The sequence below is a fragment of the Oryctolagus cuniculus genome, chromosome 3 (assembly GCF_964237555.1).
Source record: "Oryctolagus cuniculus chromosome 3, mOryCun1.1, whole genome shotgun sequence".
NCBI lineage: Eukaryota > Metazoa > Chordata > Mammalia > Lagomorpha > Leporidae > Oryctolagus > Oryctolagus cuniculus.
Window position 1 is genome coordinate 185,122,038 of NC_091434.1, and position 20,179 is coordinate 185,142,216.

Genomic DNA, 20,179 nt, shown 5'->3' on the forward strand with positions numbered 1-20,179 from the left:
ATTTATCTGAGAGGCAGAGTTACAGACAGAGGGAGAGACAGAGAGAGGTCTTCCATCCACTTGTTCACTCCCCAGATGGCCGCAGTGCCAGAACTGGGCCAATCCGAAGCCAGGAGCCAGGAGCTTCCTCTGGGTCTCCCACACGGGTACAGGGGCCCAAGGACTTGGGCCATCTTCTACTGCCTTCCCAGGCCATAGCAGAGAGCTGGCTCGGAAGTGGAGCAGCCGGGACTCGAACTGTAACAGATACAGTAGGCGAAGGTTTAGCCAACTGTGCCACAGCGCTGGCCCCTGTTACTATTTCTTTAGACTTCTAAGTTCTTGGTGATCTTCTAGTAGGCATCATAAGCGTGACTGTGTTTCATGCCAAGCTGTCTAGTTCTGTGCTGTGTATAGACGAGCTCTGCCTCACTTTCTGTGGCACTGAGACAGCTCCGATGAGTGGTGCTGCTCGGCGTGCTCTGGTGGGCCTCAGGTGTGCTTTACGGCCGGGATGTGGACTGTTCTCGTAGGGGTTCCCTACGAGCTCGAGAAGAGTGCGTTCTTGTCGCGGGCGCCCACTGTCACGTACTCAACAGCAGCAAGTGCGACGCACGACCTGTCAGTCACGGGGAAGAAAGGAACACACGGACTCAAGACCGTCTTTTCCAATTTTATTGTTCACACACCGGGGCACACCAGGGGTTTTATATCACACTGCTCCTCAGCATGCTCACTGGGGTCAACACACTTATCAGTATCAATATACTCATCAATCTATACTGTTTAATACACTTATCAATAAACAACACTACTGTTTGATGTGACTTAACTATTTAACTCCTGAACTACTTTACTTAACCACTTGACTACTTAACGTAACTTAATACATCTACCCAATCTTAACAATATCACTTATCTGCCAGGCCATCAATATTATTATACCACAAGTCACAACAAACACTATCAAAATAATCTTAAGTACTAGCACAATGAACAATACAAGGACAACAAAAGATTCAATACACAGCATAGGTTTGGTACGTATCCAGGCTCGCATCACTGTCACGAATGTGTTTCTCCTGCAGGGAGTGTCCAGTGTCCAGAGTTCGATGTCCCTGCAGGGACAGAACTCAGACCAGTCACTTACAGGCAGGAGTCATGGGAAGGCTGTCACTCTGGGCAGTAGGCTCAAGGTTCCAGGCGGATGGCAGGCGAGAAGTTGGAGAGGTCCCCCGCTGAGAGGCCTGGTCTGGCTTCGTGGTCAGGTCTGGCAGCAGGCTGATAAGGACTCCAGGCCAGGCAGTGAGGCGGCATCTCGGCTGGTCAGACACGGCGGCAGGACAGCAATGCAGCAGCGTTAGGCATTGCCCCAGCTCCTGACTTATAACTCCGCTTTACTTTTATTTTGTGGCCAGTGGTACTTCTTAACTCAGCGTTTTGAGTGTTTCCACAGTCCACCTCCTTGTCAGGTAAGCAGTGACCCGTGACTCTTTTTCAGGTCCCTGTGGGATTCCCCACAATTCTGCTGTCGGACGAACTGGTACAAACGTCAGCCAGACCCGTGAGTGATGGCTTTCAGTCCGGTGTGTTCTTACTGATGCTCTGCGTGGTGCGTGCCAGTCACTGACAGCGTCGAAGGCGTCCCCAGCTGTAACTGGGTTTTGTCGCCCGCACTTGAGGGCCTTCTGTGAGCGCGCGCACGTTGGGACGGCTCTGTCTTCACAAGCTTGGCCCCGTCACCGCTGTCAACGTGCTGCCTTGCCCTGACCCCTCTCCTTGCTCCGCCGTGCTCCGTGCGAAGCTGACCCAGCGACTCCAGCTTGCTTGGTTGGGGTAGCGTGGTGTGCCCCCCTTTCACTTTTACGGCACCTGTGTCGATACTTAAAGTGAACTTTTTATAAACAACGTACGTTGGGTCTGATTTTTTGATCCCTTCTGATAGACTATTTTAATTGATGTGTTGGACTACGCACACTCAAAGTGGTTATTTGCTTAGGGTGATGTCTACTGGATCGTCTCTGTTTCCTGTTCAGTGTCCTTACGCTTCGCTGCCTCTTCGTAGTCCCATCGTTCCCCTTTGCTTGGTTTCATGAGCGTTTATATTCCTCTCTCTCAGAGCGTTTATGCTTCTTCCTGAAGACTTCTAGCAGTTGCCTGGAGTTTGCCATATTCACATAGGACTCACGCAGGCCCACTTGCAGAGGGCGCTGGCCGGCAGGCAGCACAAGGCCCCTGCCGGTTCCAAGCTCATGGCCTCTCAGACTGAACTCCGAGGCGGTAGCTCTTCCTCCTCCACATGGCCTCCCCCGGGGTGTCCAAGACCAGCGGGCTGTGTAAACCAAATGCTTTGCAACTGAAAGTATTCCTTCCAGCGCCAAAAATGAAGAGCTGATTCTAACCAGGAACTCGGGGAGGAATGGAGTGGAGCGCCGCGGTTTTGCTAGAATGCTGTAGAAATAGCCGAGGGCGGGCATTGTGGGGCCCAGTCAAGACAAAGCCAGGGTCTGGCTTCCTGCTAACGCACCCGAGGGCGGGCATTGTGGGGCCCAGTCAAGACAAAGCCAGGGTCTGGCTTCCTGCTAACGCACCCTCTGCCCAGTGGGAGACCTGGTGGAGTTCCGGGCTCCTGGCTGCGGCTCTAGCCCTGACGGCTGAGTGCCCTGGGGAGTGGCCAAGTCCATTAGAAGATCTCTCCCTGTCACTCCGCCTTTCCAATAAATAAAACTCAAAAAACAAACAGTAGAACAGAAATTGCTATGTCTCAATCTCTAAAAAAAGGTTGCTACAATGTATTATGATATAAGTCCTGGGAGACAGCAGTAGTGACAGCACCACAACAAAGCGTAGGACAGCGAATCAGGGATCAACCTTTCTCTGTAAGGATCTACCGTAGTAATTATTCTCCTAAGGTCAACCACTCTTTCTAATGCTTAGCAATTGTAAATAATGGTGTACTAAAACCAACTCTGTCGTTTATCTGGTTTTCCTAGTCTTCAAATTTCTGCAGACACAATTACTGAGGTGAATGTGTGAATAGTTAAAGGATCTTATTCCATCATCAGCTATTTTTCAGAAACCCTGGGCCAATTTGTGCTCCAAATGTCCATGTTTGAGGGCACATGTCATTGTACCTTCACCAACATGAGAACTGTATCTATATATTTTTAAGTATTTTAGGATTTGATGAAAATTCCATATAATCCTCATAATTGTGTTTACAGCTGTTTAATATCTCTTGGCAATATTATTTTACCATTGCTCTATTGTTTGATATTGAGGTTTCTTTTCCAAATATGTTGTGTTTTCTAGAATAGCAAATTATAGGAAAAAACAATAACTTTTCCAGACCATCTTCGTAACTTTTTTCCTTTGGATTCTTCTCTATTGTGCTAAAGGTCAGAGATGGGTGATGGGGGTGGGTGTTTTAAATATACATAGAGTATAAGAGACCACCTCGTAGTGTGATGAGAGACAAGTCACCTTCCTTGAGGTGTGGTTGGATGGATGGGTGTGTGTGTTAGAGAAAGACGGGACGAACTCACTGGCCTCTAACACCCCACCACCTTGTCATTTTATTTTATTTATTTGAAAGAGTTGGGGGGGGGGGGGAAGAGGGGGGAGAGGAGGGAGGGAGGGAGGGAGAGAGAGAGAGAGAGAGAGAAAGGTCTTCCATCTGCTGGTTCACTCCCCAGATGGCTGCAATGGCCAGAGCTGAGCCGAGCTGAAGCCAGGAGCCAGGAGCTTCTTCCAGGTCTCCCACGTGGGTGCAGGGGCCCAAGCACTTGGCCCGTCCTCTGCGCCTTCTCAGGTACATCAGCAGGGAGCTGGATCGGAAGTGGAGCAGCTGGGACTAAAACCAGCACCCGTATGGGATGCCCCCACTGCAGGCCAGGGCTTTAACCTGCCATGCCACAGCAACCTCCTCCCCCTTTTAAACATTTATGTATTTGAAAGGCAGAATAGCAGTGACCGAGAGGGAGAGAGCTTCCATTTGCCAGTTCACTCCCAAATGGCTGCGACAGCCAAGGCTGGGGCAGCTGCAGCCAGGAGCCGGGGACTCGATCTGGGTCCCCTGCATGGGCGGCAGGAGCTCAAGCCCTCGGGCCATCTTCTGCCTCCCAGCATGTTAGCAGGAACCTGAATCAGATGCGGAGTAGCCGGGCTCTACACGGACACCTGACATGGGACGCTGGCATTGACATTTGTGGCTTAACCCGCCGGACACAACACCGGCCGCTGAGGTCCTTTGAACTCCAATTCCTTAACTCCCTGCTGTCCTGCTACCCCAGGCAGCCTCCTGAGAACAGAGGCAGAGATCCCAGCCCAGAGAGGGGCAGCTTCTTCTGGTCTTTGATCTGAAGTGAGGTGGGCCGAGCCACATTGTCTCCTGGGTCTCCACAGAAACCCCCAGATGCAGGGAGAAACCTGATGCTCCGACAGTGCGTGTTCAGCTAAACATATCTGGGTGAACATTGTCACACCAGACCATCTGTGAGTTCTTATTTGCCTGACATACAAATTGCTGCCCTCGCACAGGTCGGGCAGGCCCCCCCACCTGTCCCCACACCTGGGTTTTCCCAGCGAATCCCCTCAGGACGTTGGGCGCTCTGCTGCCCGCCGTGTGGCCCCCACCCAGAGCGCCAAGCCGCCGTCTGCCGCTGAAGATACTGAAGGACCGTGGCAGGCTCTGTCTTCCTCCCGGACCGCGCGTTGCGTCTGCAGGTGACGCTACCACGTGAAAAGTCACCGGAAGTTGTGAAAGCCCTGCCCACCCAGCAGGCACCGCCGAGCGTCTCGTAGAATAGAACAGGCGCTCCCGGCACCGCACGCCGCCGAGAGGCGCGCGCGCACCTTGTGCTGGCCAGCGGCGGGCCGGCCCTTGTTCCTTGTCACTTCCGGCACTGATGGTGGCACCCGTGTTCCCCTCTGCTCTCCGAAATTCCTGTCGCTGAGCCCTCGTGAAAGCACAACTCCTTTTCTCATCTCTCCCGAGCCTGGCACGACCCCAACGTAGCTGGAGGTGAAGCGTCTACCCTGCAGCCAGGAATAGAGCAGCAGAGGAGTGCATTTTATTTTTAAATTCAGCTCAAATGCAGACTGCCTCGAATTTTATTTATAGCCATCTCTTGAAGTCACACTGAAAGAAAAACTCTACATCTGCTGCCGATCAGTAGCAGCGCTGTCTCAGTCCACAAGGAAGCAGAGTCGGGACGTGGACTGCCTCTCACAGCAGGGCCCCGGGCACATCCTCTCGGGCGAAGCTCGGCTGTGAATGACGTCTGTCCTGGACCCAGAGATAGAGACCAGGAAAAATCAATGTCATGGGGCCGGCGCCGCGGCTCACTGGGCTAATCCTCCGCCTTGCGGCGCCGGCACACCGGGTTCTAGTCCCGGTCGGGGCGCCGGATTCTGTCCCGGTTGTCCCTCTTCCAGGCCAGCCCTCTGCTGTGGCCAGGGAGTGCAGTGGAGGATGGCCCAGGTGCTTGGGCCCTGCACCCCATGGGAGACCAGGAAAAGCACCTGGCTCCTGGCTCCTGCCATCGGATCAGCGCGGTGCGCCGGCCGCAGCGCGCCGGCCGCGGCAGCCATTGGAGGGTGAACCAACGGCAAAGGAAGACCTTTCTCTCTGTCTCTCTCTCTCACTGTCCACTCTGCCTGTCAAAAAAAAAAAAAAAAAAAAAAAAAAAAAAAAAAAATCAATGTCATGGGCAATTGCATGAAATACCCAATGCTTTAAAAGCCGGCTATCCCATCCTCGATCAAGGGTGATTCCTGGGACCCAGTGCCACTGCATCTGGGGAAGTGGGGTCACGGCCCTCGGAGGGAACACGTGCAGGCGTTTGTCCCAGTGTGAGGTGGAAGCGAGGCTTGGAGACATCCGGTTCCCTCCCAGGGAGCGGAGAAGTGACCTGAGACTGAGGCTGCGGCCAGGAGCCCTGCACGCTGTGTGCAGCAGGTAAGTGGGTCTCAGAGGCATCACCACGGAGCGAGCAGGCCTGATGCTGTCTGCTGTGTGTGCTGCAGACACAGGAGCTCCACGACGCCACGTCACACACGAGCCCCTGCACGGCAGCAGGATGACGGGGACGCATAGAGTGGAATGGAGAGGGAAACTGGGGGACGGAGGGACCCCGCAGGGACTGTGATGGCCCTGTGACGTGAACTGAGCTCGACCCTCTGTGGAGATGTCTGGAGAACTGGGCCTCGGGCAGCTAAAGGCTACGAACGAGGAAAAGGGCAGGTGCAGCAGGCAAAGCCACTGCCCGCCATGCCGGCATCTCATATGGGCGCTGGTTCTAATCCCAGCTGCTCCTCTTCTGATCCAGCTCTCTGCTGTGGCCTGGGGAAGCAGCAGAAGATGGCCCAAGTCCTTGGGCCCCTGCACCTGCGTGGGAGACCTGGAAGAAGCTCCTGGCTTCAGATCAGCGCAGCTCTGGCCATTGAGGCCGTTTGGGGAGTGAACCAGCAGATGGAAGACCTCTCTCTCTCTCTCTCTGTAACTCTTTCAAATAAATAAAAATAAATCTTATAAAAAAAAAAAAAGGAGGAGGACAGGCCTACCACTGGTGGTGTGTTGGGCACATTCTCAGATTGAGTGTGGTTCTCTTAGTACGTGAGTCACTTGCGATGATCTTGGTGATCGTCCTAAGTGATCCTGAGAACACACTGGATAAGTGAGTAGACAGTACCACTGGGTGCTGGTGCCTGAGACACACACGCTGCCTGTCACTGGCCTCTTGTTGAAGATTTGGGATTCAGGAACGTTTACCTTCATGTCTGAAGTGCCGCCGTCACTTTCACGGAGTGAGTACTAGGGCTCCCCAGCCGGGTTTAAGTCAGCTTTTTAAAGGCACTGTGTTTTTTCAAACGGTCTGTGTTCCCAGCACCGGGGAGCAGAGAGTGCGGGTCACTCCCGTGTGCCCTCTGCCCTGCTCTCCCGCGTCCCCTGACCGCCGTCTGCCGGCAGAGCATGTGTCTCGGCACCCCTGGGTTGGACGTGTGATCTGTGGATTGGGACAGGACTCTGATGACAGCGCCCGTCCTGACGGGGGCCTGCAGAGCAGCGTCAGTGCCCCGCGGGGAAGGTGCTGCCCCCTCTCCCCCTGCTCTGCCCCGACTCCTGGCGACGGCCGGTGTCCCTGCTGCCCACACTCTATGCCTTCCGAGGACGTCGGGGTGGCCGGGGTCCATGGCACACAGCCTCTGCAGACCGTCCTCTTTCACCTGGTCACACGCGGTGAAGTTTCTGCCGTCTCTTTCCATGGCTTGATAGCTTAGAAATCAGTTTTCAAAGGAACATTTCATTCGCGCATCTCCAGTGTGCAGTTTATTCCCTGTCCTCGTGTGTCGCTTGTAACGGCGCAAAACTTGGGAAAGAAGACACTTGCTCAACCAATGAAAACAGGTATTTCCTTTTTACAACAGTTTCGGCTTTTATTTCTTTTTTAAAAAGATTTATTTATTGGAAAGGCAGAAGAATTACAAACAGGCGGAAGCTGGAGCTGAGCCAGGAGCCAGGAGCTCCCTCTAGGTCTCCCAGGTGGGTGCAGGGCCCAAGCACACGGGCCATCTGCTGCTGCTTTCCCGGTGCAGTAGCAGGGAGCTGGATCGGAGTGGAGCAGCCAGGACTCGCCCTGGTGCTCTGCTATGGGAGCCGGTGCCGGTGCTGCCGCCCTCCTCAGAGGCCAGGCCAACGGGGCCGCCTGATTTTGAACTTGAGTGAGGAGGGGTTGGAGGTCAGGAGGCTCTCTGCGGGCTACTAAACCTCTTCTCTTTGTGAAATTCGTTTGCTGAGGTATCTTGTGGTGGTGGTGGAAGCCGACAAATCCAGGAGCCTGTTGGGGGGTGCAGGCCGCTGCCGCCTCCACCACCACAAGTGCTCGCATCTCATGCTCACCCGCAGCCTGCACCCCCCAGCAGCACCACCGGCCCCCCAAACCCTCTGGTCACCCCGCATTGCCACTGGAGTCGGGCAGGGGTGGACTGGCCACTGGGCACCGGAGCGCCAGTCTGTAGGGAGTGACAGGGAGTGAAGTGAGTTCAGGGAGCCCCAGAGTACGGCTGGGACGAGGTGCTGGGGCGTGTGGTGTGTGTGCATATGTGTCTCTGTGTGTGTGCACATGTGTGCAGTATGGGTTTATCAGAGCATGGCCAGGACGAGGTGCTGGTGTGTGGGTGTGTGTGCATATGTGTGTGTGCGTGTGTGTGTGCACATGTGTGCAGTATGGATTGATCAGAGCATGGCCAGGACGAGGTGCTGGTGTGTGGGTGTGTGTGCATGTGTCTGTGTGTGTGCACATGTGTGTGTGCATTGCACCGTGTGCAGTATGGGTTTATCAGAGCATGGCCAGGACAAGGTGCTGAGTTGTATATGAGTGTGTGTGCTTGTGTGTGCAGTGTGGATTTATCAGGGCATGGCCAGGATGAAGTGCTAAGTTGTATGTGAGTGTGTGTGTATGTGTGTGCTTGTGTGTGCACGCACAGCCCCGTGTGCAGTGTGGATTTTTCAGAGGGGCTTACTAAAGGGTGCTTCCTGCTGGCCCGGGACTCACATGGGAGGCCTGAGGCCCCCCCCCCCGCTGAGTCCCTCCCCCGTCCCCCAGCCCCCCAGCCCCCCCACGCTTCATGTGGCCCTGGGGCCAGCATCCTTCGCCTCCAGACACATCTCCCTGGGCAGGGTCCCCGCCCCCTGGTCGTCCCCAGGATGTGGCCTTGAGCTGTTCCCGACTGCCTTACTGTCCGTCCACTCCTTGTGCGGGGAGCAGAGGGAATGAAACCATTTGTGCAGTGGTCAGTAGCTGGGGTGGCCCCAGGCGAAGGCCTGTGGGAGCAGAGTCTCAGAGAACCGTGAGCACAGGCCGCTGAGGAGGGGGTGTCTGTCTGCCTGTCTGTGTGTCCTCTGCTCACCGGGGTCGGGGAGGCCACTCGCCGTCAACCAAACGATCCGTCAGGCGTGCTGGGCCGGGGAGGAGGAGGATGAGCAAAGGCAGATCCAGGGTGATGGGACCGGAAGTGTGCAGTTGGAGGCCCCCGGACAAACCACAGGCAGAGAACTGAGTCTGGAGTCCAGCAGCAGGGGGCGCAGAGGGCTCCTGAGTCGGGAGTCCAGCAGCAGAGGGCGCAGAGGGCTCGTGCAAAGCGGGGCCCCAGGTGAGGCTCTCAGGAAGGGTCTGTTCCGGTTGTAGGCACAGCGGGAGGAAGGCAGGGGGGAGAGAAGGGGCCTGGCGCGTGCCGGGAGTGGAAGTGACCAGCACCGGCTCACCGGAAGGGTGTGCGAGAGGACAGGCGAGGGGAGTGCCCGGGCTGCATGGGGCTCGCACCGTGTTCCACCGGTCAGGAGGCAGCCACAGGGCCAGCCCAGGCGGGCGGCTCAGCAACACCACTCTGGAAGCGACGCGGAGGCCGGGCTGGGGCAGGCGCGGGTGCGTGACTCCAACCGTCTGGAGAAGAACAGGTGTCCTGAGTGTGGAGGGGTGGTTTATACGTCACGACCTGCTGGGAGCAGGAGCCGGCAGGCGTGGAGGCCAGAATCAGACATCCCCGGGCGAGGGCCAGGCCGCGAAGGAGGTGCTGGCGGCAGGGGAGGAGTCAGGCCGCGTGGGGCAGTGACGGGGAGGGAGCGAGAGCGAGAGCAGGACTGGATTAGGAAGGGAGTCGCTCACGTTCGGAACTGACGGAGCGAGGGACGGGAGGGGACCCCCTGTCTGGACAGAAGGTTGTGAGTTCGGTTTCAAGTGTGTTGAGGGAAAGACCAGGCTGTTTCTTGTGCAGTGGGAGCTGTTCCCGCAGCGACGGCCCCCCGAGGGGTTTCTCAGGGCAGGGGGGACCCAGGCGCGCCTGGGCCCCGGCTGCAGGCAGCACGGGCGTGGCCTCCCCGGCCCCCTTTCAGAAGCAGCTGAAGGAGCAGGAGCCGGCTGCCACCCCACCCTCCCGCGACCCACAGTGGGGCCGTGGCCACCCTGGGCTTGGGTTCTGTGTCACGCCCGCAAGTCCTTGGGTTCCTCCGGAGTGAGCTTCATCAGTTTGCCCACGCAGAGCAGGATGAGCGTGAGGAACCACAGGCTCCAGCCGACGGCAGCCGCGACCCAGCCGTACTCGTCCACTCCGGCACGGCAGCAGCGGGCTGCCTGCGGGCAGAAGTCCACGCCTGGCGGGGAGGAGAGCGAGAGCGACAGGAGGCGTCACGCCGGCGCTGCCCGGGTCGCCCTGGAGCAGGGGACACCGTTAGTAATGAGGGCGCAGGTGCTGCCCCCCAGGGGCGCTGACCAGAGCTACCGTGTTTACCCCTCACAAAGCGCAGCCACATTTATTCCCGCTCCACGTGGAGAACAGAGGCTGTCGCCTGCCTGCAAGGGCCCGTCCCTGCGTCAGTGGCCAAGCATGCCCTGGGTTCCGACAGCTGTCGAGGCTTGGAGGTGAACGGCCGTGAAATCAGCTGGTCCTGCTTCCCCCAGTGCCGGAGCGGGGTCCCCACCCTCTTTCCCCCCCCCGCCTCTGCTCTCCAGCTGAAGGCGTCCAGTGGCTCAGACGTTCATAAAGCACCTGCTGTTATGCGTGTCTGAGGCCTCCAGGTGGCAGAAGTAGAGCCCAAACCCAGGTCTGTGGGACTGCAGAACTGTAATCTAACCTCTACCTGGTGTCGCCACTGGCCGGTCAGTGAGGGCAGGCCAGAGGAAGCCAGGCTACGTGAAACTTTCTATTAACTGGGCTTGCAAGGAGCCAGCACTGTGGCACAGCAGGCGCAGCTGCTGCCGATGACGCCAGCATCCTGTATGTGAGCTGACTCGAGTTCCAGCTGTCCCACCTCCAATCCAGCTCCCTGCTAATGGCCTGCGAAAGCGGCAGAACATGCCCCAGGTGCCTGGGCCTCTGCCCTCACATGGGAGGCCTGGATGGAGCTCCTGGCTCGTCGCTTCTGCCTGACCCAACCCTGGTTGTAGTCATTTGGAGAGTGAACCAGCGGTCACCTGACACCCATCAGCAGAAAGCAAGGAGGCGTGCGTTCCCGGGCCAGCTCCGGGCCAGCTGTGGGGCAAGGGCGGGGACGGGAGAGGCTTACTGGGGCACTGCTCCAGGGAGCCGGGGTCTGGGTCCTGGGTGGTCCAGGCTGAGCTGTTGCCGCCGCTTGCCTCTGGAAGAGAAGACAGGAGAATCGCAGGCAGTAGGCGAGGCTGTTCCCAGAGTCGGTGTAAAGTCCTGTTCGCGACGTCAGTAGTGAGCCTTGTGAACACGTGGGTTCTGGCGAGGCTTTAGGGAACAATGCTGGCTGCTGTCGAGGGCTGGGTCGTCTCCCTCTAGGCCCCAGTGTAGGTGTGTTTGGGGACAGGACTTTTAGAGCCGTTGCTAAGGTTACATGGGATTGTGTGGGCAGGCCCTAAGCAAATCTGTTTTCCTTCTAAGAGGTGGCACTGTCCATGCACTTGGTGCAGGACGGTGGGGAGGCAGCCACGGGAGAGAGCAGGCCTGCTGACACCTTGACCTCGGCCCTGCGGCCTCCAGGTGGTAAGCAAGCGCCTTCCTGTTGACTTGGCCGGCCCAGCCGTGCTGTTCGTCGTGGCCGACTGAACAGAGGGGGACAAGCCCTGCCCTGTCACTCCACTATCCGTCTGTGATCAAGAGCCTGTGGCTTTCCAAACACGCCGTTTTAGCTTCCTTCTATACAGGCATAGCTATACGATGTCTGTAAAACAATCCCTGAAAAGTCTGACATGTTTTTCCTAACAGTCTTCGATTGCTTTGGAAAACTTGCACAAACACCCAGATCTGACCTTGTTTCTTTATTGCTGGTGGTGATGACGTTACCCAGGCAGGAGGTTACCAAACAAGTGAGACATCGTACAAGCAAGGCCGGCGACGGCTGGAATGTGCAGCCCCGAGAGCTGCCCCTGACTCAAAAGCAAGGATTCAAAGAGGATGAGCGATACTCCAAGCTCCACAGAGACGAGGCAGAAGCGGCAGGCCCGCCCCTGCCGCCTGGAGCCGCCTGGGGCAGCGCGTGTTATCTCAGACCGGCAGGGTGTGGGTTTGGTTCTCCTTTATCTGAAGGTGATCAAGCCCCTGCCTGGCCCACAGCAGTTTCAGGGGCTATGCCTGGCTTGGCCTGACCCACGGCTCATTATATGCTCTAACAACACGTGCTCACGATGCACCTGCCAGTCCCACGACGGGAAGCATCCTGGGTCGCAGGAGCTAAAGGGTGGCAGCTGGATTCCAGGAGGCCTCCACCTCCTTCCAGGAAATCTGTGTTTTCCTTGTGATTAGAGTGTACTCCCCTAAGAATTAAAACTCAGGTCAGAGATGAGGCCACTCCCCTCCAGGCAGGCCCCATCCTGTCTGTGGAGTGTGCCTTTGCTTTCTCAACAGTACACTTGCTGGTTGCTATTGCCTATTTGCCTACTCACTCCTGAAGTCTTTCTTGACGTAAGTCAGGGAGCTGGGCGGCCTTCACCGTCAGGCACCACGGTCAGTGCAGGGGTGGGGTTGGGTTATGGAAGTGGCGTGAGGACCCTCGAAGAAAGGACACTGCCCGTGCAGATGGCCCACACGGTCCTCCACAGCAGCCGCTAGCCACCTGTGGTTCCACATTTAAATTAAGTTTAGGAGGCCAGTGTTGTGTTCCAACAGGTGCTAGCATCCCACATGGGTACCTGTTGGAATCCTGGCTGTTCCACTTCTGATCCAGCTCTCTGCTATGGCCTGGGAAAGCAGTGGAAGATGGCCCAAGTCCTTGGGCCCCTGCACCCACGTGGGAGACCTGGAAGAAGCTCCTGGCTCCTGGCTTTGGATCAGCTCAGCTCCAGCTGTTGCAGCCTTTTGGGGAGTGAATGTGAGCCATTGGATGGAAGAACTCTCTCCCCCCTCTCTGTGGCTCTGCCTCTCAAATAAATAAATACATATTTAAAAAACAATTAAGAAGTTCAGCTTCTTGGTCACATTAGCCACTTTCAAGTGCGCAGTGTCCACATGGCAGTGACCCCGAGTTGCAACACAAAACGGAGCTGGACCCTTGCTGCCACGCAAGAGGTGGATTAGCGCCAGTGCTAACCTTGGCAGATCACAACCAAGAGAATGACTTTGAAGAACATTCCAGAAAACGATGTGTCTGCTCAGTCTGCTTTGCAAATGCAAAAAAGAGAAAAAGTAATGCTTTGACAACTCAAGCCCACCGTGACCACCGCCGCCGCCACCGTGGGTCAGTGTGACCTCCTGAGGTGCCTGTCGTCACAGAGGATTACAGGAAGCTTGTTCAGCCGGAGCCAGACTAATGTTATGCCGCTCAAGCCCTGGACCCCTCCGACGGCCTGCTGAAGTGTGGCAGTTACCTTCTGCGATCTGATTGGGGCTGTAAATTATTTACAACTAAATGGCTGAGGGCTAGGTCGTAATTTGTTTTGGAGAAATTGAGTCATCCACGTTTTAATTTTCTTTATAACTCAGTAACTTCCTTGGCCCTGACTCTCACCGGCTCTCTGTACTAGAGTAGAAGTGGGCCCCACCCAATGGAAAAACCCAGCTAATGGGGGCTGGTTTGGGGTCACATCTCAGGAAAATTGCCGTTTTTATAGGTCAAAAATTGTTCAGTATCGGCAGTTTTATACGGTTCAATGGATGGTAGCCCGGGTGGACGTTCACAAGAGTTTAAATGCCACCGTCTTCCCTTGCAAGCGCAGCGACCAGGCGCCGGCCCGATTCAGCACACTTCAGTCTGTCACTTTCATCAGCCCCTGTCATAAGCAAGGCACCGGGAAAGCAAACAGGGAGAGATGAAGCCATTGTCCTTGGGGAGAGCTGGAGTCGTAAGCCGAGCTCCGCTCCGCTCGCTCGCCCCGTGCGCAGCCCTGTAACGCGCCACCGTGTTACCCCGTGTCATGGACAGGAAGCAGGGGCACAGAGCTGAAGCACTGGTCAGGCCACACAGCTGGTGAACTGAGGGAGCTGCAGCGGGCTTGAGGCTTGGGGACCATGGGTGCCCACACTGCCCACCACACCAGCTGCCTGCCCATGGGCACAATGAGGATGACAGAGACAAACGGGCCTGGGGACAGTGGGCTGGCTTTGAGAGACAGGGAGTCTGGCAGGGGGCAGGGTGGCGGACTGGGGGAGCTAAGGGCAAAGCCGTTCCTGCACTGACAGGTGCAAGGCCCAGCCAGGGAAAGCGAGGCCTCGTAAGAGAACGGGGCAGTGACCCAGGGTTTCTGATGCCTGGGGTTTGGGAGGGGGTGCAGGATTCGTGAAGTAGCAGAGGAAGTACTAAGGTCAGGGGCAACAGATGACCTTGGGTAAGGGAGGCCCTGGGTGGCTGAGAGGGCACCCGGGGCAGCAGCCAGAGGATGGCTCGCTGGCCGGCGAGGCAGGCAGGCTGCATTTCCCTCTTTGCCCGTGATCAAGGCCAGTGGAGGTGGCTGTGCTGGCCCCAGCTGGGGAGTTGAGCATTTGATCTTGGTTTCAGCAAGCCTGAGACACCCCCAGCCCGTGCCTAATCCTTCAGACAAGAAAGTTCAGTTTCCTCCTTGCTTTGTTCAGGACCAACCCTGGCCAAGGAATCCTCACCCTCCTCCCCTCCCTCCCGCGGCCCCCTCCCTCCCCCTTCCCAGGAGGCCAAGAATAAAGCTCACAATTGTACCTGCCCAGGAGTGCAAGGAGGCGAAAGTCAGGCTGAGGAGCAGGACGGCAGCCCCGGGGGCAGAGGTGAGGCCCTGCGCGCTGAGGAGGGAGGCACGGGTCTGGGCCATCCCCGCAGCCGTGTGCCCAGCGCCAGGTGCCGGGTGTCTGTTGCCTGGGTGCTGGGGACTCCTGACTTTCAGGAGCTGGAGAACTGCTGCTCTGTGTTTGGGGGAATAGAGAGGGGGTGGAGCAAAAGGAGCGTGTGCACCTGTCACAGCTGCTCTCAGCTCAGTAGCAGGGAGGCGATGCTGGCTGGCGGAGGAGGGGCAGCTCCTGCCCTTCTTCCCTGAGCTCAGAATTCGCTCTTTGGAGGATAGGGAGGGCAGGAGAGGGACCTGGGTCCTGCCGGTCCTGTGGAGATGAGCTGGGTGCCTCTCTGTCTGCAGGTGTAGCATGCGTTCCCCATTCCCGTCAGTCTGGTGTTTACTGAGCCCCGATACTGTGCTGTTCAGAAGCCCGGGAAAACCTGTGCCGGAAACGCTTTCATTAGGAACACGCATCAGCGCAACCCAGAGCGCGGTTTCAGACGTGGCTCGAGAGGAGCAGCGAGGGCTCCGGCGTTTCGCGGCTCGGCCTGGAAGGGCGTTGGAGCTTTGGCAGGTGCAGAGCAGCAGAGGGCATGCTGGGACACGGGGCAGGAGGTCACAGCCCGCGGAGGAACGGCACCCGAAGCTCCAGTGTGACTGCGGCACGGACGCGTGTGGCTCAGGCGCAGGGGCGAGGTGGGGGAGGAGACTGGAGGGCCGCCGAGAGCCCCAGCCCGGCCGGCGAGTCGGACGTGGAGTCGGGAAGCCGGGGCGGGGGGGTGGGGTGGGGTGGGGCTGTGAAGCTGGGAGCTACGCCCTCAGCCTAAAGTATCACAGTAGACACCTTGTCCCCAGGGCGGGGTGGGGGGTGCGTTCCCAGACCCTCCGTGCCTGCCCGGAGCCACAGAGAGTGCAGACCCTCCTGCACCATGGGGTTCCCTGCACACCCAAACTGGGGTGAAGCTGACTTATAAGTTAGGCACAGTCGGGGTTAACAGTGACTAATAGGACAGGTGCAGCAATATTCTGCATACAGTATTTTACATGTATGGGTTGTTCGTGCACATTTTTGTTTCGTGTTTTTGCACTGCAGTTGACTTCAGGTAAGCGAAATTGCAGAATAGAACCGTGGCTAACAGGGGGCTGTGGTGTGGATCTCCCCACACCTGCACAGGGGCCTCGTCCCGGGCTTTTGAGACTCCTGAGGAGAGCACAGCCCAGCAGGGCGGCCGACGCCGAAGGGAGAGTTTCATGCAATCTGGCAAGACTCGAATACGGTGTCTTCCACAGCCAAGAGGATCTATGGAAGAGGGAGGGAGTGTGCCTGTCTGCAGCTGCAGGGGAAGGGCTCGCGGTGCAGGGGGAGTGCCTGGGCTCTGTGAGGCAGGGAGAGCACACAGAGGTGAGGGCGTGCCTATGTGCGCGCATATGCGGCCTGCCAGGAGGGGTATGGGCACCGTGGCCTGCCCAGGGACAGCCTGGCAGGAGACAGGGATGGAATCCAGCTCACTCAGGCTCTGTAGGACAAGGGGACGGGGACCCTGCATGTCCTAGGGCGGCGTAGCAGCCCAGAGGAGGACGTAGCACAACACATGGCTCTTCTCCTTTGTCCAGAGCCGCAAGTCGTGGTGGCCTCGAGTTCCTGCATTTGGGGATGGGGACAAAGGTGCTTCAAGCAGCGCACAGGTGCAGCTGTGTTCACCGCTGAACCCTGAACAGGCGCCAAGCGGCTGCGGCCTGCCAGGGCCTTGGTCAGAGCGAGCGAGGTAGCACGGTGCCAGCCCCAAGGAGCTCACGGTGCAGGAGGGGGATGGACAAGTGACAGTGAAATACGTGTGTGGGGGGGCATCACGGGAGAGGGACAGCCCCTAGGCTTGAGCGCCGATTTCACAATGGAGACGGTGTTTTCGATCCAGACTTGAAGGCTGTGTGGCTTGCCAGGCACGGGGAAAGCCAGCAGTGTGGCCAGGACCCCGGGCCCTAGTCTGGGGAGCACCGGGAGGGGTCAGCTTGTGTCGGACTAAGAACAGATCAGGAATGGTGCTGGCAGAGAAAACAGGGCTCACGCTTCCAACTGGGCACTAAGAGGCCCTCACAGCTGGAGACACGTTTGGAGGGCAGATCTGAGGGGGACAGCCTGGATGCAGGGTCATCCCCAAGGCCACGGTCACTGACCTGCCCAAGAAGGTGGGCCAAGCATGGAGAGGAGGGGACCGAGCCAGGAGGTACGGGGGCTACATCAACAGGAGGGGACCCGGGAAGATGCATGTGTGGGAGGAGTGGGGCAAGCTTTCTCCCTGGGGAGAATGGGTGGCCCTGGGGCCGCCTGGGCTCACCTCCCAGGCCTGCCTCTCGCCGGCTGGGTGCCCTGGGCAGGTGGCCCGGTGCCTCCACGCTTCTGCCTCCCTCCTTACAGAAGCAGTGGGACGGGGTACGGATCTCGGGTGCTGCAGGGCGGCTGCCGGACGGGCTCGTTCACACTCTCGCGCAGGGCGCAGTGCAGGGCGCGCGTCCAGGGCGTGCTCCTGTCTGTTCTGTAGGAGAGGCGGCGCAAACTGCAAGGCCAGGGCAAGGGGGAGCTGGTTTCAGGGGAAAAGAATGCTGTTTATCTGTTGATTTTGTATCCTGCTGTGGTCCAACAGGGGTTTAGTTACGTATGGTTAATTGAGGTAGATAAAATGAGTTTTTAAGAAACATTTATTTATTTATTTATTTCAGAGGCAGAGTTAGAGAGAGAAACAGAGGGAGAGAGGGAGAGAGGTCTTCCAACCTTCTGGCTCACCCCCCAAGTGGCTGCAACGGCTGGAGCTGAGCCAGTCTGAAGCCAGGAGCCAGGAGCTTCTTCCAGGTCTCCCACGTGGGTGCAGGGGCCCAAGGACTTGGGCCATCTTCTGCTGCTTTCCCAGGCCACAGCAGAGAGCTGGATAGGAAGAGGAGCAGCCGGGACTAGAACCGGTGCCCATATGGGATGCTGACGCCACAGGCAGAGGCTCAACCTCCTATGCCACAGCTTTGGCCCCTGATAAGTTTGAAATAAAAGAGAAGAGGGGCTGGCACTGCGGCACCATGGGTTAAGTGGGCACTGGTGACTCCAGCATCCCATACTGGGAGCCAGTTCGGGTTCCAGCTGCTCCTCTTCCCAGCCAGCTTCGTACTAATGTGCCTGGGAAGGCAGCAGAAAATGGCCCAAGTAGTTGGGCCCCACCCATGTGGGAGACCCTATGGAGCGCCTGGCTTCAGCCTGGTTAGAGCCGGCTGTTGTGGCCATCTGGGGAGTGAACCAGGGCATGGAAGACCTCAGACACCTCTCTCTCTGTCTCTGTCTCTCTCTGTGTCATTTTGTCTTTCAAATAAATAAGTCTTTAAAAAAAGAAAGAAAGAAATGGGTCTGCCACTGTGGTGCAGTGAATTAAGCCACAGCCTGCAGCACCAGCGTCCCACATGGGCGTCAGTTCGAGTCCCAGCAGCTCCACTTCTCATCTAGCTCTCTGCTGTGGCCTGAGAAGGCAGTGGAAGGTGGCCCAAGAGCTTGGGCCCCTGCACCCACGTGGGAGACCTGGAAGAAGCTCCTGGCTCCTGGCTTCAGCCCGGCGTAGTCATTGCAGCCATTTGGAGAGTGAACCAGCAGATGGAGCATCTCTGTCTCTCTCTCTCTCTCACTCTCACTCTCACTCTCTCACTCTCTGCCTTTCAAATTAAATAAATAAATCTATGTTTAAAACCAAAGAAATGAGGTCCAGAGAATTTTCTGACGGGAAGCAGAAGATGGTTCTGTGACGTGTCGCCACCACACGACGTCATGCGTGTTCTAAGTTTCTGGTGCCAGCGTGAAGAGGGTGACTTGATGACGAGTGTGCGGCCGGGCCCCCAGTTGAAAACCGGGGAAGCACAGCGCCCCTCGCTGCTGTGGAGTAAAAGCCCCAGGAGGCCTTTGTCTGGCCCTGGCCCAACACCAGCCTGAAAATCTAAATGGCGTCGCTTACACTACAGTCCCATGTCACCAGGCGGAAACTAAGTCGTCGTCTGACCTTCTGCGACCAGGAGAGAAAGGACAGCCATGTTCCCAAGCAGGCCAGTGTCAGTGGCGTGATAATGAACTTCCTCTGTGTTCATCTTTCTCCGAAAACAGAACCTGAAGTAGCCGCTGTTTTCCTGTTGTTCCCTCCCCTGCCCCCACCTCCCAAGGGAAGTAACTTATAGACCCACCTGTGCGTTCCGTGGCACTGATTCTGTTTGGTAGAATGGAGGTTGCTCAATTCTGGGGTGGCAAAAACAGCCAGTGAAGACAGTTCAGTTAGGTTGCTGAAGTTCCCTTCTGTGACAGCAGCAGAACCAGAGAGGGTTTTCCCTGCCCCCAAGGGAGGACCTTGCTAAATTGAGTGAGCACTGTTCTGTGTTCGCCTCACTTCCCGGGCCAGCATGGGCTCAGCCCGCGGGCACAGAGATGACAGTGGGAGAGAAGTCCACCAGGCGCTCAAGGGTCTGTGTTCCCAGCAGAAACTGGGCAAAGCAAATAATTAGCTCATTCATTTACTTTTTTTTTTTTTTTTTTTTTTGACAGGCAGAGTTAGAGAGAAAGAGACAGAGAGAAAGGTCTTCCTTCCATTGGTTCACTCCCCAAATGGCCACCACAGCCAGCGCTGCGCTGATCCGAAGCCAGGAGCCAGGTGCTTCCTCCTGGTCTCCCATGCGGGTGCAGGGCCCAAGCACCTGGGCCATCCTCCACTGCCCTTCCAGGTCACAGCAGAGAGCTGGCCTGGAAGAGGGGCAACCGGGACTAGAACCTGGCGCCCATATGGGATGCCGGCGCCGCAGGCAGAGGATTAACCAAGTGAGCCACGGCGCCGGGCCCCTCACTTGCTTTTTATTTGAGAGGCAGAAAGAGAGAGAAAGCTCTTCCTCCATCGCTGGGTCACTCTTCGAGTGGCCACAAGGGCCGGGGCCGGCTCAGGCCGACGCTGGGAGCTGGGAATGTGATGCAGGTCTCCCGGGGGCGGCAGGGCCCGGCCACTGGAGACGCCACTGCTGCCCCCAGAGTGTGCGTGAGCAGGAAGCTGCGGCTGGGAGCTGGGGCTGGGACTTGAACCCTGTCCCCAACCAACATTCTGCTGGCTGGGCTTTTGAAGCTTTCCAATTCATTTCAGACATTTAAATGGAGCCAGTTTAAGGTAGAACGTTGGGTGCATTTCGCTGTATGTGGTACAAGCAGGGTGTGTCCCCCCCCCCCAAGTGATGAGAGCCTGGGCACATGGATCAAAGGTGGCGCTGCAGGGTTGTGGTGGGGTGGTGGGTGGCCACCCAGCCGCCCAAGCCGACAGCATCCTGTCCAACCTCTGCAAAGCAGGGGGAGTGGAGGGGAGATAATGCGCCCGCTTCCACCCTTCTCCTCACTGCTCTTTGATTTGGGACTCTTGGACCAGCTGTTTGCAGGACGACTGAGTCACACGTCTGCTATCAGCAGAAGGAAGGAGGGCTGACTGCGCTCACTGCTTCCAAAGAAAGGGCAG

The 20,179-nt window shown here is 57.3% G+C and overlaps 2 protein-coding genes across 3 annotated transcripts in view; one reads left to right on the forward strand and one right to left on the reverse strand.

The window, feature by feature from the left end:
• Nucleotides 1-8,261: 8,261 nt before the first annotated feature.
• On the reverse strand, nt 8,262-14,834 carry TMEM213 (transmembrane protein 213). Its single transcript, XM_008251088.4, has 3 exons — nt 14,606-14,834; nt 11,042-11,113; nt 8,262-10,129 (listed from the first exon to the last, which is right to left on the reverse strand). The coding sequence occupies exons 1-3, from the start codon at nt 14,712-14,714 to the stop codon at nt 9,960-9,962; spliced, it is 351 nt and encodes a 116-aa protein (XP_008249310.4). The 5' UTR covers nt 14,715-14,834; the 3' UTR covers nt 8,262-9,959.
• ATP6V0A4 (ATPase H+ transporting V0 subunit a4) overlaps nt 14,580-20,179 on the forward strand; it is a 71,770-nt gene continuing 66,170 nt past the window's right edge. The window contains exons 1-2 of one of the 2 annotated variants that reach the window (XM_051835638.2): nt 14,615-14,670; nt 15,033-15,246. The gene's annotated coding sequence lies outside the window, so the exon portion shown is untranslated. Of the gene's footprint in view, nt 14,671-15,032; nt 15,247-20,179 lie in introns of both variants that reach the window. The other variant, XM_051835637.2, reaches the window with a different exon arrangement.

Coding starts and splice junctions, on each gene's coding strand:
- TMEM213 (XM_008251088.4), bottom strand. CDS start 14,714: ATGGCCCAGACCCGTGCCTCCCTCCTCAGCGCGCAGGGCCTCACCTCT. Junction 11,114..14,605: donor CTCCTTGCACTCCTGGGCAG/GTACAATTGTGA, acceptor CTTCTCTTCCAG/AGGCAAGCGGCGGCAACAGC. Junction 10,130..11,041: donor CTCCCTGGAGCAGTGCCCCA/GTAAGCCTCTCC, acceptor CCTCCCCGCCAG/GCGTGGACTTCTGCCCGCAG.